We start from the raw sequence: 13,721 nt of genomic DNA, 5'->3' as shown, positions 1-13,721 counted from the left end.
TGGAATGAGCCCGCAGCCCACTAGGAATGGGCTTGAGTTGCAAGCGGTAGAATTCCTGGATCGCAGAGCGAATCCAGCGAGCCAGAGTCGCCTTTGAAGCTGCCTGTCCCTTCTTTGGCCCCTCAGGAATGACGAACAAAGAGTCCGTTTTCCTAAAGGGGGCTGTCCTGGATATGTAATATCTGAGAGCTCTGACGAGGTCTAACGAATGCAGAGACCTTTCCACCCTATGAACTGGGTGTGGACAAAAGGAAGCAGGACAATGTCCTCGTTCAAATGAAACGGGGTAAGAACCTTTGGAAGGAAATCCGGAAGGGGGCGCAGAACCACCTTGTCCTGGTGAAAGATCAGGAAAGGCTCGCGGCAAGAGAGAGTGCTGCTAGCTCCGAAACCCGTCTGATGGACGTAATTGCCACCAGGAATGTTAACTTCCAGGACAGAAGAGCAAGGGAGGATTCCTTGAGGGATTCAAAGGGAGACCTCTGGAGACCGTCCAGAACGAGGTTGAGGTCCCATGGGTCCAGCGGCCGTTTGTACGAGGGAACTAGATGGGAAACGCCCTGGAGGAAGGTCTTGACTTGCGGTTTTTGAGCCAGGCAGCATTGGTAGAACATTGAGAGCGCTGAGACCTGCCCTTTAAGGGAACTGAGAGCCAACCCCGCTTGTAAGCCAGACTGTAGAAAGTCGAGAATTCTGGGGATAGCCAGAGGCATAGGCTGGACGTTAGTTTCCCTGCACCATGAAAGGAAGATTTTCCACATACGGTGGTAAATGCGGGATGAAGCAGGCTTTCAGGTGCTGATCATGGTGCAAATAACCGCGGGGGAGAATCCCGCTCTTGTTAATACCCAGGTCTCAATGGCCATGCCGTCAGCTTCAGGGCTCTGGAGTTCTGATGGGAAATGGGCCCTTGTGTCAGCAAGTCTGGGATGTCTGGAAGGCGCCACGGTGCATCTGTGAGCATTTGTACTAATTCTGCGTACCAGGCACGCCTGGGCCAGTCCGGTGCTATCAGTATCACCGGAACTCCCTCTGCCTTGAACTTCCTGATCACCCACGGCAGCAGGGGTAGAGGTGAAAATATGTAAGGCAGGCGGAAGTGGTGCCAGGAGCAGACTAGAGCATCCGCGCCGATGGACTGCGGGTCGCGTGACCTGGCTATGAACGCGGGTACCTTTGCATTCAAGCTTGAGGCCATTAGGTCCACGTCTGGTGTGCCCCAGCGAGTGCAGATGTGTAGAAACACATCTGGGTGGAGAGACCACTCTCCGGCAGCCAGGCCTTGGCGACTTAGAAAGTCTGCTGCCCAGTTCTCTACCCCCGGTATGTGTACCGCTGATATCACTGATCCCGTCGATTCGGCCCAGCTGAGGATCTTGTGGGCCTCGAGATAAGCCGCTTTGCTGCGGGTGCCCCCCTGCCGATTGATATAGGCTACAGCTGTCGCATTGTTCGATTGGACTCGAATCTAACGACCCGCTAGCAGAGGGCAGAATGCTCTGAGCGTGAGGAAGATTGCGTGAAGTTCCAGGGTGTTTATGGGTAGGGAAGACTCCAGGGGCGTCCAACGTCCTTGAGCAGTGTGGTGCAGGTACACTGCTCCCCAGCCTAGGAGGCTGGCGTCCGTGGTCAGGACCAGCCAAGTTCACTGGGAGAAAGGATCTCCCCTTCGATAGGGATGAGGATCGAAGCCACCAGTGGAGTGCGTACCTGACTGAAGGCGTCAGGTGAAGATGTCTGTCCAGGGAGAAGGGGCTCTTGTCCCAGGCCGCTAGAAGGGCTAGCTGCAGTGGGCGGAGGTTCAGTTGAGCAAAGGGTACTGCTTCCATAGCCGCCACCATCCTGCCGAGCACTTTCATGCTGAATCAAATGGAGCGAGACGGAGGACGTAGAAGGCAACGTACCGCTCGTTGAAGAGCGATCGCCTTGTCCTGAGGGAGAAGGATCAAGCCCCGACGGGTGTCCAGCGACATGCCCAGGAAGGTGATGGATCGTGATGGGACCGGGGATGATTTGTCCAGATTCACTAGCCACCCTAAGCGGGATAGGGTGTCCACGGTGATCTGTACGCTGGTTGAGCAGTCACGGAAGGAGGGGGCCTGGATGAGGAGGTCGTCCAAGTAAGGGAGAACGACCACTCCCCTGGCGTGAAGGACGCTCATGGCGGCCGCCATGACTTTGGTGAAGACCCTTGGTGCGGTGGCAAGGCCGAAGGGTAGAGCTACGAAATGAAAGTGGGAGTCCTGAATTGCAAAGCGGAGGAACTTTTGGTGATCTAGGGCGATGGGTATGTGCAGGTACGCGTCCTTGATGTCTAAGGATGCGAGGAATTCCCCTTCGACCATGGATGCAATAATGGACCTTAGGGACTCCATTCTGAATCTCCGTACGTGCACATGCTTGTTTAGGTGTTTGAGGTCCAGGATGGGTCGAACTGACCCATCCTTTTTGTGGACCACAAAGAGGTTGGAATAAAAAAACCCCGAACTTCTCGTCGTCTGGGACAGGTATTATCTCTCCTGCTGTTAGAACCGACTCGGGGGGGGGGGGTCGGGTCCGAAATTCTATGTGGTAACCGGAAGACACAAGGTCTCGCACCCATTTGTCATCTGAGGCGGCAGCCCAGATGTGTTGAAAGAGCCGCAGTCGACCTCCTACAATGAGTGTGTCTTCCGGGGCGCCGAAGGAGTCATGAGGGGGGAAAATGTTGTGGCCGAGTCTCCCTAGTCCTGGACTGTTTCGGTCTAGGCTGCCATGACGAAGTAGGTTTCGGGGAGAGCTGAGAAGGTCGGTCCTTGCGTAGTCCACGGCTGGTGGCGGGGACAGCACGGGATGTCGACCAACCAAATGAGTTCCGAAAGGAGCGGAACGAGGACTGTGGACGTCTGGTGAAGGACGTCCTGGACTTCAGCTGGGGGAGGGAGGTACTCTTTCCTCCCATGGCGTCAGAAATGAGCTTGTCCAGACGTTCGCCAAACAAAATCGGTCTGGAAAAAAGGGAAGGCCCGTGAGAGACTTCTTGGAGGCAGAGTCCACTCGCCATTGTCGGAGCCAGAGAGCTCTACGGATGGCTATGGTATTTGAGGCGGCAAACGCTGCGCAGGTAGCAGCGTCCAAGGAGGCCTGCATGAGGTACCCTGCCGCAGCGGCAATTTGAGCTGTTACCTCTGTGAAGGTATGAGTGAACTGGGACTCCTTAAGCGAAGTGTTAAGGGATTCTGCCCAGACCGAGATCGCCTTTGCGACCCACACAGAGGCAAAGGAGGGCGAGAGGGAGGAACCCGCAGCCTCAAAAGCAGAGCGGGCGAGGTGCTCCACCTGTCTGTCTGTCGGGTCCTTGATGGAGGAACCATCGGGTAAAGACAGGAGCGTCTTTCTGGTAAGGCAGGAGACCGGGGGGGGGGGCAGGTGAGGGGACTCCAGGTGTAGGGGCAGGTGAGGCAAAAGGGTACCGGGGCTCCATGAGTTTTCGGTTACCAAAGCGCCTGTCAGGCTTCTCCCTTTGCTTTGTGAGTATATCCTGAAACTCAGGGTGATCAGCGAAAACCTTTTGGGGTTTTCTTGCCCTCTTAAAGGAGACCGCATGGTCAGTGGTAGTGGATGGGGGATCCTCCACATGCAGAGTTTGGTTGATTGCTGCTATAAGGGAGTCTATTGCAGTTTGATCATCTGGGGAGGCTGAAACCAAGGAATCCTCTTGGTACAAACAGCATTCTCCCTCCTCCAGCTCTTCAGAAGCCGTGGAGCGTGTGGGAGAGCCTGCCCTGTGTGCTCCCGAGGGAGAACCCGCTGGAGACACCCGGCCGTGCTCTTTACCTGATCCCTGCAACCGGTGAAGCATGTGCCCGGATTACCTCAGAAGGATCCTCCATAGGGGTATCCTCAGGCTGCGTTCCGTCCAGGGACCCAGAAGGGTGTGGAGGACGACATTGCATAGCCAGCACCAGGTTCTGTGACAGTTTTTCCATGGATTGGGACAGAAACGGTGCCCATTCCGGTGTGCTGGGAGCCCTAGGCTCTGGGCTGACGGTTGCGGCGGTGGTGGCTGGGGGGGGGGGGGGTGTGTGTCTTGGAGGGCTATAGGGGCACAGGACTCGCAGAGTAGAGGTGTGTTTACATGGTGACTCAGCATGGCAGACAGTGCAGGCTGAATAAAAGACTATGTGAGCCTTAAGGCCCCGTCACACTAAGCAACATCGCTAGCAACATCGCTGCTAACGAACAACTTTTGTGACGTTGCTAGCGATGTTGCTGTGTGTGACATCCAGCAACAACCTGGCCCCTGCTGTGAGGTCGTTGGTTGTTGCTGAATGTCCTGGGCCATTTTTTAGTTGTTGCTGTCCCGCTGTGAAGCACAGATCGCTGTGTGTGACAGCGAGACAGCAACAACTAAATGTGCAGTGAGCAGGAGCCGGCTTCTGCGGAGGCTGGTAACCACAGTAAACATCGGGTAACCAAGAAGCCCTGTCCTTGGTTACCCGATATTTACCTTTGTTACCAGCCTCCGCCGCTCTCACTGTCAGTGCCGGCTCCTGCTCTGTGCACATGTAGCTGCAGCACACATCGGGTTAATTAACCCGATGTGTGCTGTAGCTAGGAGAGCAAGGAGCCAGCGCTAAGCATTGTGCGCTGCTCCCTGCTCTGTGCACATTTAGCTGCAGCACACATCGGGTTAATTAACCCGATGTGTGCTGTAACTAGGAGAGCAAGGAGCCAGCGCTAAGCATTATGCGCTGCTCCCTGCTCTGTGCACATTTAGCTGCAGCACACATCGGGTTAATTAACCCGATGTGTGCTGTAACTAGGAGAGCAGGGAGCCAGCGCTCAGTGTGCGCTGCTCCCTGCTCTCTGCACGTGTAGCTGCGTGCGGTGGTAACCAAGGTAAATATCGGGTTGGTTACCCAATATTTACCTTAGTTACCAAGCGCAGCATCTTCCACGCGGCGCTGGTCACTGGTTGCTGGTGAGCTCACCAGCAACTTGTGTAGCGACGCTCCAGCGATCCCTGCCAGGTCAGGTTGCTGGTGGGATCGCTGGAGCGTCGCAGTGTGACATCTCACCAGCAACCTCCTAGCAACTTACCAGCGATCCCTATCGTTGTTGGGATCGCTGGTAAGTTGCTTAGTGTGACTGGACCTTTAGCCCTCTTAGTGCCTTTTGAATTCTGCATGTTCCTGATAGGAGTATGCTAGGAGGGGGCGCAATGCTCAGCAGAGCTACAGTGAGCAGCACCTTACCAGAATCAGCCGATGGCTGGAGATCTTCCCACGCTTTCCTGGGAGGGGGGGGGGGCTTAGCGCTAAAAGAGCGCGAAGAAGTAGTCAGTGTGCCCACCCCCCCCCCGCTGTGGGTAGTAAAAAACGGCGGGAAAGGAGCTTCTGATAGTTTTCCTCCCTCTCCCTCTAGTCAGCACACAGCCTGTCACTGGTGGTTATCAGCCGGCTTTTCTGCTAGATCAAATAAACAGAGCAGATAATAAACAGCTGAGTTCCTGAGCTCTGTGATTCTCTAGCCACCCCCTCCCCCCTGCCACAGGGAAATTATCTCTGCAGGAGTTTGCAAACAGGAGGGACTTCCCCCCCCCTCCTCCAGCCAGCAAGCTAGGGAAAAGTTAACACTGTGTGTTCAGGATTCCTGGGGCTCTCTTCCTTTCATTAGCCAGGGACTTTCTCATAATAAATACTGTATATTCACCCCTGCGAGCCTTTCCTCCCTTTGTCTGGGAAACCAGTCAGGGGGGGATCTCACCTTAAACGCTGCTTCAATCCAGGCAGTGACAACAGCAGAGTCAGCTTGCTGTATCCAGTCACAACGGTGCCATATTCAACTCAGAGCCTGCAAAGAGGGGCTGAGGAATTGTGCCTCTGCCCTGGGCTTTGGAAAATCGGTGTCTATGGAACCCGTCGTCCAGCCCAGGATCCAGCGTCGCGGGAGGGGGTACGTGTAGGTAACACTTCACGTTCCCGCCCGTTGATGGTAGTGGGAGATCGGTCCCAAAAGGAAACCGTCACCCTCAAAAAATAACAAACCTTGAAAGGAAGTGCCTCCTATAGACACTAAACTAAAACTGAGGCTGCCTGGCCCGGCCAGGGGGCGTATACTGCAGAGGAGGAGCTATGCTTTTGCATCTACTTAGTGTCCTCCTATGGATAGGCAGCAATAACACCCATGGTCCTGTGTCCCCCAATGAGGCGTCAGAGAAACTAAAACTAATTGTAAAAAAAGCCGGTCAGTATAGAATCATCTGTGTTTTCAGCCCCATTTTTTGGTTTATCAGAGTTTTGTTGCAGTAGCAGTGCCACCTCCCCCCGTGTGACGTCACTAGTCCGGCACCTTGCGATCAGTCTCGGCCATCGATATTCTCTCCAGGATGCCCTGTACGGCGTCCAGCTTGCCCTGCAGCGCAGATATCCGCTTTTCGGTTAATTTCCTACGACGAAGACATCGCAGTGCCTGGAAAACAAAAGAAGCTGTTCAGGAAGGGACAGAATCGTACAAAGAAACCAGCAAGGAGTCTTCTCAGTCATCACATTTTCTGGAGAGCCGGGTGACACTAATACGGTCACCATCGCTCTTCTCATAGGATTACAGAACTATTTCACTGCGGAAGTACCATAGGAAGGGGATGATATTTTTTAACCCCTTTTTCATTGCGATCAATTTTAGTTTTTGAATTTTCATTTTATTTTTCTAAATTCCGTCATTATCACAGTATGAGAGCTCGGTCTCTGCCGGATGACTCCAGTTACATTACCATATAAAGTACAGAAAAACAGGGGAAAAAATCCATCTGGGGCAAAATAGTTAAAAAGTCAAGGGTCAATAAAAGAAAAATAAAAAAAAATAAAAATCAATTAATAAAAAAATATCCCACGATTATGGCAAAACCAAACAGGTATAACTTTGTTATAAATTTTAGTGGTAAATAAAATTCAAAATGTAAACAATCTGGGTTTTTTTTCGCAGTTTTTCCATTGCTGGAGATGTGCGTGGACGTGATTCTTTCCAACGCGAGCTGTACGATTTATTGGCAGCAATTCAAGAACATGAGACACTTACGTGTAAGGCTTTTTATTGCATTTTTGGAAGACGTTAAAAAAAAAAAAAAAAAAAAAATACAACAATTCTTGGATTTTGATTCTTTTTCTCCCTTTGGCTTTTATTTATCTTTTTTTCCTATATTTTTCTCATTGAGAAAGGAAAGGGAGTGGGACGTAGATGAAAACGTTAACATATATAATATATATATATATATATATTATATATATATATATACACACACACACACACACTTTTTTTTTTTTTTAATACAGTAATAGTACAAATCAAGGCCAGCCTGTGGATGAGCTTCACGAGAGTAAAAGAAGGGAATTTTGTTACTTACCGTAAATTCCTTTTCTTCTAGCTCCTATTGGGAGACCCAGACGATTGGTGTATAGCACTGCCTCCGGAGGCCACACAAAGCATTACACTAAAAAGTGTAAGGCCCCTCCCCTTCTGGCTATACACCCCCAGTGGGATCACTGGCTCACCAGTTTTAGTGCAAAAGCAAGAAGGAGGAAAGCCAATAACTGGTTTAAACAAATTCACTCCGAAACAACGTCGGAGAACTGAAAACCGTTCAACATGAACAACATGTGTACCCGAAAAACAACCAAAAATCCCGAAGGACAACAGAGCGGGTGCTGGGTCTCCCAATAGGAGCTAGAAGAAAAGGAATTTACGGTAAGTAACAAAATTCCCTTCTTCTTCGGCGCTCCATTGGGAGACCCAGACGATTGGGACGTCCAAAAGCTGTCCCTGGGTGGGTAAAGAAATACCTCATGTTAGAGCTGCAAAGACAGCCCTCCCCTACGGGGAGGCAACTGCCGCCTGCAGGACTCTTCTACCTAGGCTGGCGTCCGCCGAAGCATAGGTATGCACCTGATAATGTTTGGTGAAAGTGTGCAGACTCGACCAGGTAGCTGCCTGGCACACCTGTTGAGCCGTAGCCTGGTGTCGTAATGCCCAGGACGCACCCACGGCTCTGGTAGAATGGGCCTTCAGCCCTGATGGAACCGGAAGCCCAGCAGAACGGTAGGCTTCAAGAATTGGTTCTTTGATCCATCGAGCCAGGGTGGCCTTGGAAGCCTGCGACCCTTTGCGCTTACCAGCGACAAGGACAAAGAGTGCATCCGAGCGGCGCAGGGGCGCCGTGCGGGAAATGTAGATTCTGAGTGCTCTCACCAGATCCAACAAATGTAGATCCTTTTCATACCGATGAACTGCATGCGGATAAAAGGAAGGCAAGGAGATATCCTGATTAAGGTGAAAAGAGGATACCACCTTAGGGAGAAACTCCTGAATGGGGCGCAGCACTACCTTGTCCTGGTGGAACACCAGGAAAGGAGCTTTGCATGACAGCGCTGCTAGTTCAGACACTCTCCGAAGAGACGTGACCGCTACCAGAAAGGCCACTTTCTGTGAGAGTCGAGAAAGTGACACATCCCTCAGGGGCTCGAAAGGCGGCTTCTGGAGAGCAACCAGGACCTTGTTTAGATCCCACGGATCTAACGGCCGCCTGTACGGAGGTACGATATGACACACCCCCTGCAGGAACGTGCGCACCTGAGAAAGTCGCGCTAGACGCTTCTGAAAAAACACGGATAGTGCCGAGACTTGCCCTTTAAGGGAGCCGAGCGACAAGCCCTTTTCCAACCCAGATTGCAGGAAGGAAAGAAAGACAGGTAACGCGAATGGCCAGGGGGATACTCCTTGTGCAGAGCACCAGGATAAGAAAATCTTCCACGTTCTGTGGTAGATCTTAGCAGAAGTGGACTTCCTAGCCTGTCTCATGGTGGCCACGACCCCTTGGGGTAATCCTGAAGACGCTAGGATCCAGGACTCAATGGCCACACAGTCAGGTTCAGGGCCGCAGAATTCCGATGGAAAAACGGCCCTTGGGACAGTAAGTCTGGACGGTCTGGTAGTGCCCACGGTTGGCCGACCGTGAGATGCCACAGATCCGGGTACCACGACCTCCTCGGCCAGTCTGGGGCGACGAGTATGACGCGGCCGCAATCGGATCTGATCTTGCGTAACACTCTGGGCAAGAGTGCCAGAGGTGGAAACACATAAGGGAGCCGGAACTGCGACCAATCTTGTACTAAGGCGTCTGCCGCCAGAGCTCTTTGATCGCGAGACCGCGCTATGAAGGTCGGGACCTTGTTGTTGTGCCGAGACGCCATTAGGTCTACGTCCGGCACCCCCCAGCGGCGGCAGATTTCCTGAAACACGTCCGGGTGAAGGGACCATTCCCCTGCGTCCATGCCCTGGCGACTGAGGAAGTCTGCTTCCCAGTTTTCTACGCCCGGGATGTGAACTGCTGATATGGTGGATGCTCTTTCCTCCACCCACGTCAGAAACCGCCTGACTTCCTGGAAGGCTTGCGGACTGCGTGTCCCTCCTTGGTGGTTGATGTATGCCACCGCTGTGGAGTTGTCCGACTGAATTCGGATCTGCTTTCCTTCCAGCCACTGCTGGAAGGCTAATAGGGCAAGATACACTGCCCTGATTTCCAGAACATTGATCTGAAGTGTGGACTCCTGCTGAGTCCACGTACCCTGAGCCCTGTGGTGGAGAAAAACTGCTCCCCACCCTGACAGACTCGCGTCTGTCGTGACCACTGCCCAGGATGGGGGCAGGAATGATCTTCCCTGTGATAATGAGGTGGGAAGAAGCCACCATTGCAGAGAGTCCTTGGCCGTCTGAGAAAGGGAGACTTTCCTGTCTAGGGAAGTTGTCTTCCCGTCCCATTGGCGGAGAATGTCCCATTGAAGTGGGCGCAGATGAAACTGCGCGAACGGGACTGCCTCCATTGCTGCCACCATCTTCCCTAGGAAGTGCATGAGGCGCCTTAAGGGGTACGACTGACCCTGAAGGAGAGACTGCACCCCTGTCTGTAGTGACCGCTGCTTGTCCAGCGGAAGCTTCACTATCGCTGAGAGGGTATGAAACTCCATGCCAAGATACGTTAGTGATTGAGTCGGTGCCAGGTTGGACTTTGAAAAGTTGATGATCCACCCGAAAGTCTGGAGAGTCTCCAGCGCAACATTCAGGCTGTGTTGGCATGCCTCTTGAGAGGGTGCTCTGACAAGTAGATCGTCTAAGTAAGGGATCACCGAATGTCCCTGAGAATGCAAGACTGCTACCACTGCCGCCATGACCTTGGTGAAAACCCGTGGGGCTGTCGCCAGACCAAATGGCAGAGCTACGAACTGGAGATGGTCGTCTCCTATCACGAAACGTAGAAAAAAACGTTGGTGCTCTGTAGCAATCGGCACGTGGAGATAAGCATCCTTGATGTCTATGGATGCAAGGAAATCTCCTTGAGACATTGAGGCAATGACGGAGCGGAGGGATTCCATCCGGAACCGCCTGGCGTTCACATGCTTGTTGAGCAGCTTTAGGTCCAGAACAGGACGAAACGAGCCGTCCTTTTTTGGAACCACAAAGAGATTGGAGTAAAAACCTTGCCTTGTTCCTGCAGAGGAACAGGGATCACCACTCCTTCTGCTTTTAGTGAGCACACCGCTTGCAGAAGGGCATCTGCCCGGTCGGGATGTGGGGAAGTTCTGAAGAACCGAGGCGGAGGACGAGAACTGAACTCTATCCTGTACCCGTGAGACAAAAATGTCTGTTACCCACCGGTCTTTGACCTGTGGCAGCCAAATGTCGCAAAAGCGGGAGAGCCTGCCACCGACCGAGGATGCGGAGGGATGAGGCCGAAAGTCATGAGGCAGCCGCCTTGGAAGCGGGTCCTCCGGTTGCTTTCTTGGGGCGTGAATGAGCCCGCCAGGAATCTGAGTTCCTTTGCTCCTTCTGAGTCCCTTTGGACGAGGAGAATTGGGTCTTGCCGGAGCCTCGAAAGGACAGAAACCTCGACTGCCACTTCCTCTGTTGAGGTTTGCTTGATCTGGGCTGGGGTAAGGAGGAGTCCTTACCCTTGGATTGCTTAATGATTTCAGCCAATTGTTCACCAAACAGTCTATCTACAGATAGCGGCAAGCTGGTTAAACATTTTTTGGAAGCAGAATCCGCTTTCCATTCCTTTAACCACAAGGCTCTGCGCAAGACAACAGAGTTGGCAGACGCAATTGAGGTACGGCTTGTAGAGTCCAGGACAGCGTTGATAGCGTAAGTCGCAAACGCAGACATTTGCGAGGTTAGGGACGCTACTCGCGGCACTGCTGGACATATGATAGAGTCCACCTGTGCCAGGCCAGCTGAGATAGCTTGGAGTGCCCACACGGCCGCGAATGCTGGAGCAAACGACGCGCCGATAGCTTCATAGACTTTAACCAAAGGTCCATCTGTCTGTCATTGGCATCTTTAAGTGAAGCCCCATCTTCCACTGCAACTATGGATCTAGCCGCAAGCCTGGAGATTGGGGGGTCCACCTTTGGACACTGGGTCCAGCGTTTGACCACGTCAGGGGGAAAGGGATAACGTGTATCCTTAAGACGTTTGGAGAAACGCTTATCTGGGTAAGCATGGTGTTTCTGGACTGATTCTCTGAAGTCAGCGTGGTCCAGAAAAGTACTCAGTTGAGGCTTGGGATACCTGAAATGGAACTTCTCCTGTTGTGCAGCTGCCTCCTCTGCAGAAGGGGCAGGGGGAGAAATTTCCAATAGACTATTGATGGCTCCTATAAGGTCATTTACCATGGCGTCACCATCAGGAGTATCCAGATTGAGAGCGGTTTCAGGATTAGACTCCTGATCCCCCTCCTCTGTCTCATCATGTAGAGACTCTTATCGCTGAGACCCTGATCCGCGTGATGACGTGGAGGGTCTCTCCCAGCGAGCACGCTTAGGCTGCCTGGGACTGTCATCTGAATCAGAGCCGTCAGGCTGAGATGCCTGGGACCCCCTTGAAGCACGGATTAACTCCAACTGAGGGGGACCGGGGAACATTGCCGCAGCAGTGTCCATGGACTGAGTAACTGGTCTGGCCTGCAAGGTCTCTAGGATTTTTGTCATAGTGACAGACATTTTGTCAGCAAAAACTGCAAACTCTGTCCCCGTCACCGGGACAGGGTTCACCGGCGACTCTGCCTGGGCCACTACCACCATAGACTCCGGCTGACGAAGTGGCACAGGGACCGAACATTGCACACAATGGGGGTCATTGTAACCTGCCGGTAGATCAGCCCCACAAGCGGCACAAGCAGCGCTCACAGCCTGTGTCTTGGCACCCTTGCGTTTTGCAGATGACATGTTGTCGTCTCCTCAGAGCAATTGGGGTATACAGCCAAGAAGCGACCTTACAGTGCAAAATATATATATATATGGTACAGAGAAAAAAGTACACAAATATAACACTGTGGCACTAGTGGGGCCAGCACTAATGTGCTGCTTACCGCCCGCTTAACGCGGGTGTGTGGTCGCCAGAAATCCCTTGTCTGGGTCTCCCAGAGCCTGTGTCCGTTCTCCAGCCAGACTGCATGTAGGAATGGCTGCCGGCGTCCTATGGAGAGGGGCGGGCCCTGGGCGTGTGCAGACAAAGAGCGGGAAACCTGCGTCCCCCTGTGCTCAGTGAGAGGGCTGGAGCATGTAAATAAGGCTCCAGCCCTCGGCGCTGATTAATCGTACAGCGTCTCTCCCTTGCCCTGATTGACAGGGTGGGGGCGGGAACGAAGCGGAGCTAGGCCGCAGAAGCCGGGGACTAAATTTATAAGCGACGCCGTCGTAAAAGCACGGTCGGCGCTAAGTCCCCGGCGCACTACAAGTCGCAGCCGCGCCGCCGCCTAGGGGCGGCCGGCGCGGCAGTCCCCAACACATAAAGTCACTCAGAAAAACTGTAGTGACTGTAACCCAGCGCGCAGCGCTACTGTCCCCGGCGCACTAGCACACCCAGCAAGTCCGGAGTGTGCGCGGCCTGAACATACGGGGACACAGAGTACCTTAATGTCGCAGGGCCTTGTCCCTGAACGGTACCCAGCTCCGTATCCAGCAGGTTCCATGGGTCTGTGGATGGAGCCCGGCCTCAGGGCTTGGGGGCCGGTAAGATCCCACTTCCTCAGAGCCCCTCAGGGGGATGGGGAAGGAAAACAGCATGTGGGCTCCAGCCTCCGTACCCGCAATGGGTACCTCAACCTTAACAAACACCGCCGACATAAAGTGGGGTGAGAAGGGAGCATGCTGGGAGCCCTAGTATGGGCCCTCTTTTCTTCCATCCGACATAGTCAGCAGCTGCTGCTGACTAAACAGTGGAGCTATGCGTGGATGTCTGACCTCCTTCGCACAAAGCAGAAAACTGGTGAGCCAGTGATCCCACGGGGGGTGTATAGCCAGAAGGGGAGGGGCCTTACACTTTTTAGTGTAATGCTTTGTGTGGCCTCCGGAGGCAGTGCTATACACCAATCGTCTGGGTCTCCCAATGGAGCGCCGAAGAAAGATAAAATAACTGTGGTTAGGATGATCAACACCAGGAATTTCTCTCTACTTTATACATTCACTTAAAGAGAACCTTTCACTGCCAGAAACACTACTTATCTGCAGACAGAGTGAAAATTGAGGTCCCGTGCTCAGGGCAGAGCAAAGTGCGCCTGCGCAGGACCCCAGTGTTGGCTTGTGTGGATGACGTAGGACAAATCATGCACCCAGGCTTCAGAGGGAGGAGGGCAAAGATGGCCGAAAGAGGAGGCGCTGCAACCGGAGAACGGAGACACCCATTTGACC

At 53.1% G+C, this 13,721-nt stretch overlaps 1 protein-coding gene across 3 annotated transcripts in view; it reads right to left on the bottom strand.

Moving 5' to 3' along the window:
- The window catches only part of CHMP7 (charged multivesicular body protein 7), a 139,214-nt gene that overhangs the window by 50,997 nt on the left and 74,496 nt on the right, over positions 1-13,721 (bottom strand). For all 3 annotated transcript variants that reach the window (XM_075346418.1, XM_075346417.1, XM_075346419.1), the window contains exon 7: positions 6,334-6,453. In XM_075346418.1, coding sequence (XP_075202533.1) covers positions 6,334-6,453 — 120 coding nt within the window. The remainder of the gene's footprint in view (positions 1-6,333; positions 6,454-13,721) is intronic.

The sequence above is a fragment of the Anomaloglossus baeobatrachus genome, chromosome 4 (genome assembly GCF_048569485.1).
Source record: "Anomaloglossus baeobatrachus isolate aAnoBae1 chromosome 4, aAnoBae1.hap1, whole genome shotgun sequence".
Classification (NCBI taxonomy): Eukaryota; Metazoa; Chordata; class Amphibia; order Anura; family Aromobatidae; genus Anomaloglossus; species Anomaloglossus baeobatrachus.
The sequence above is the reverse complement of the archived record's forward strand: the minus strand, read 5'-3'. Positions and strand labels throughout refer to the sequence as shown.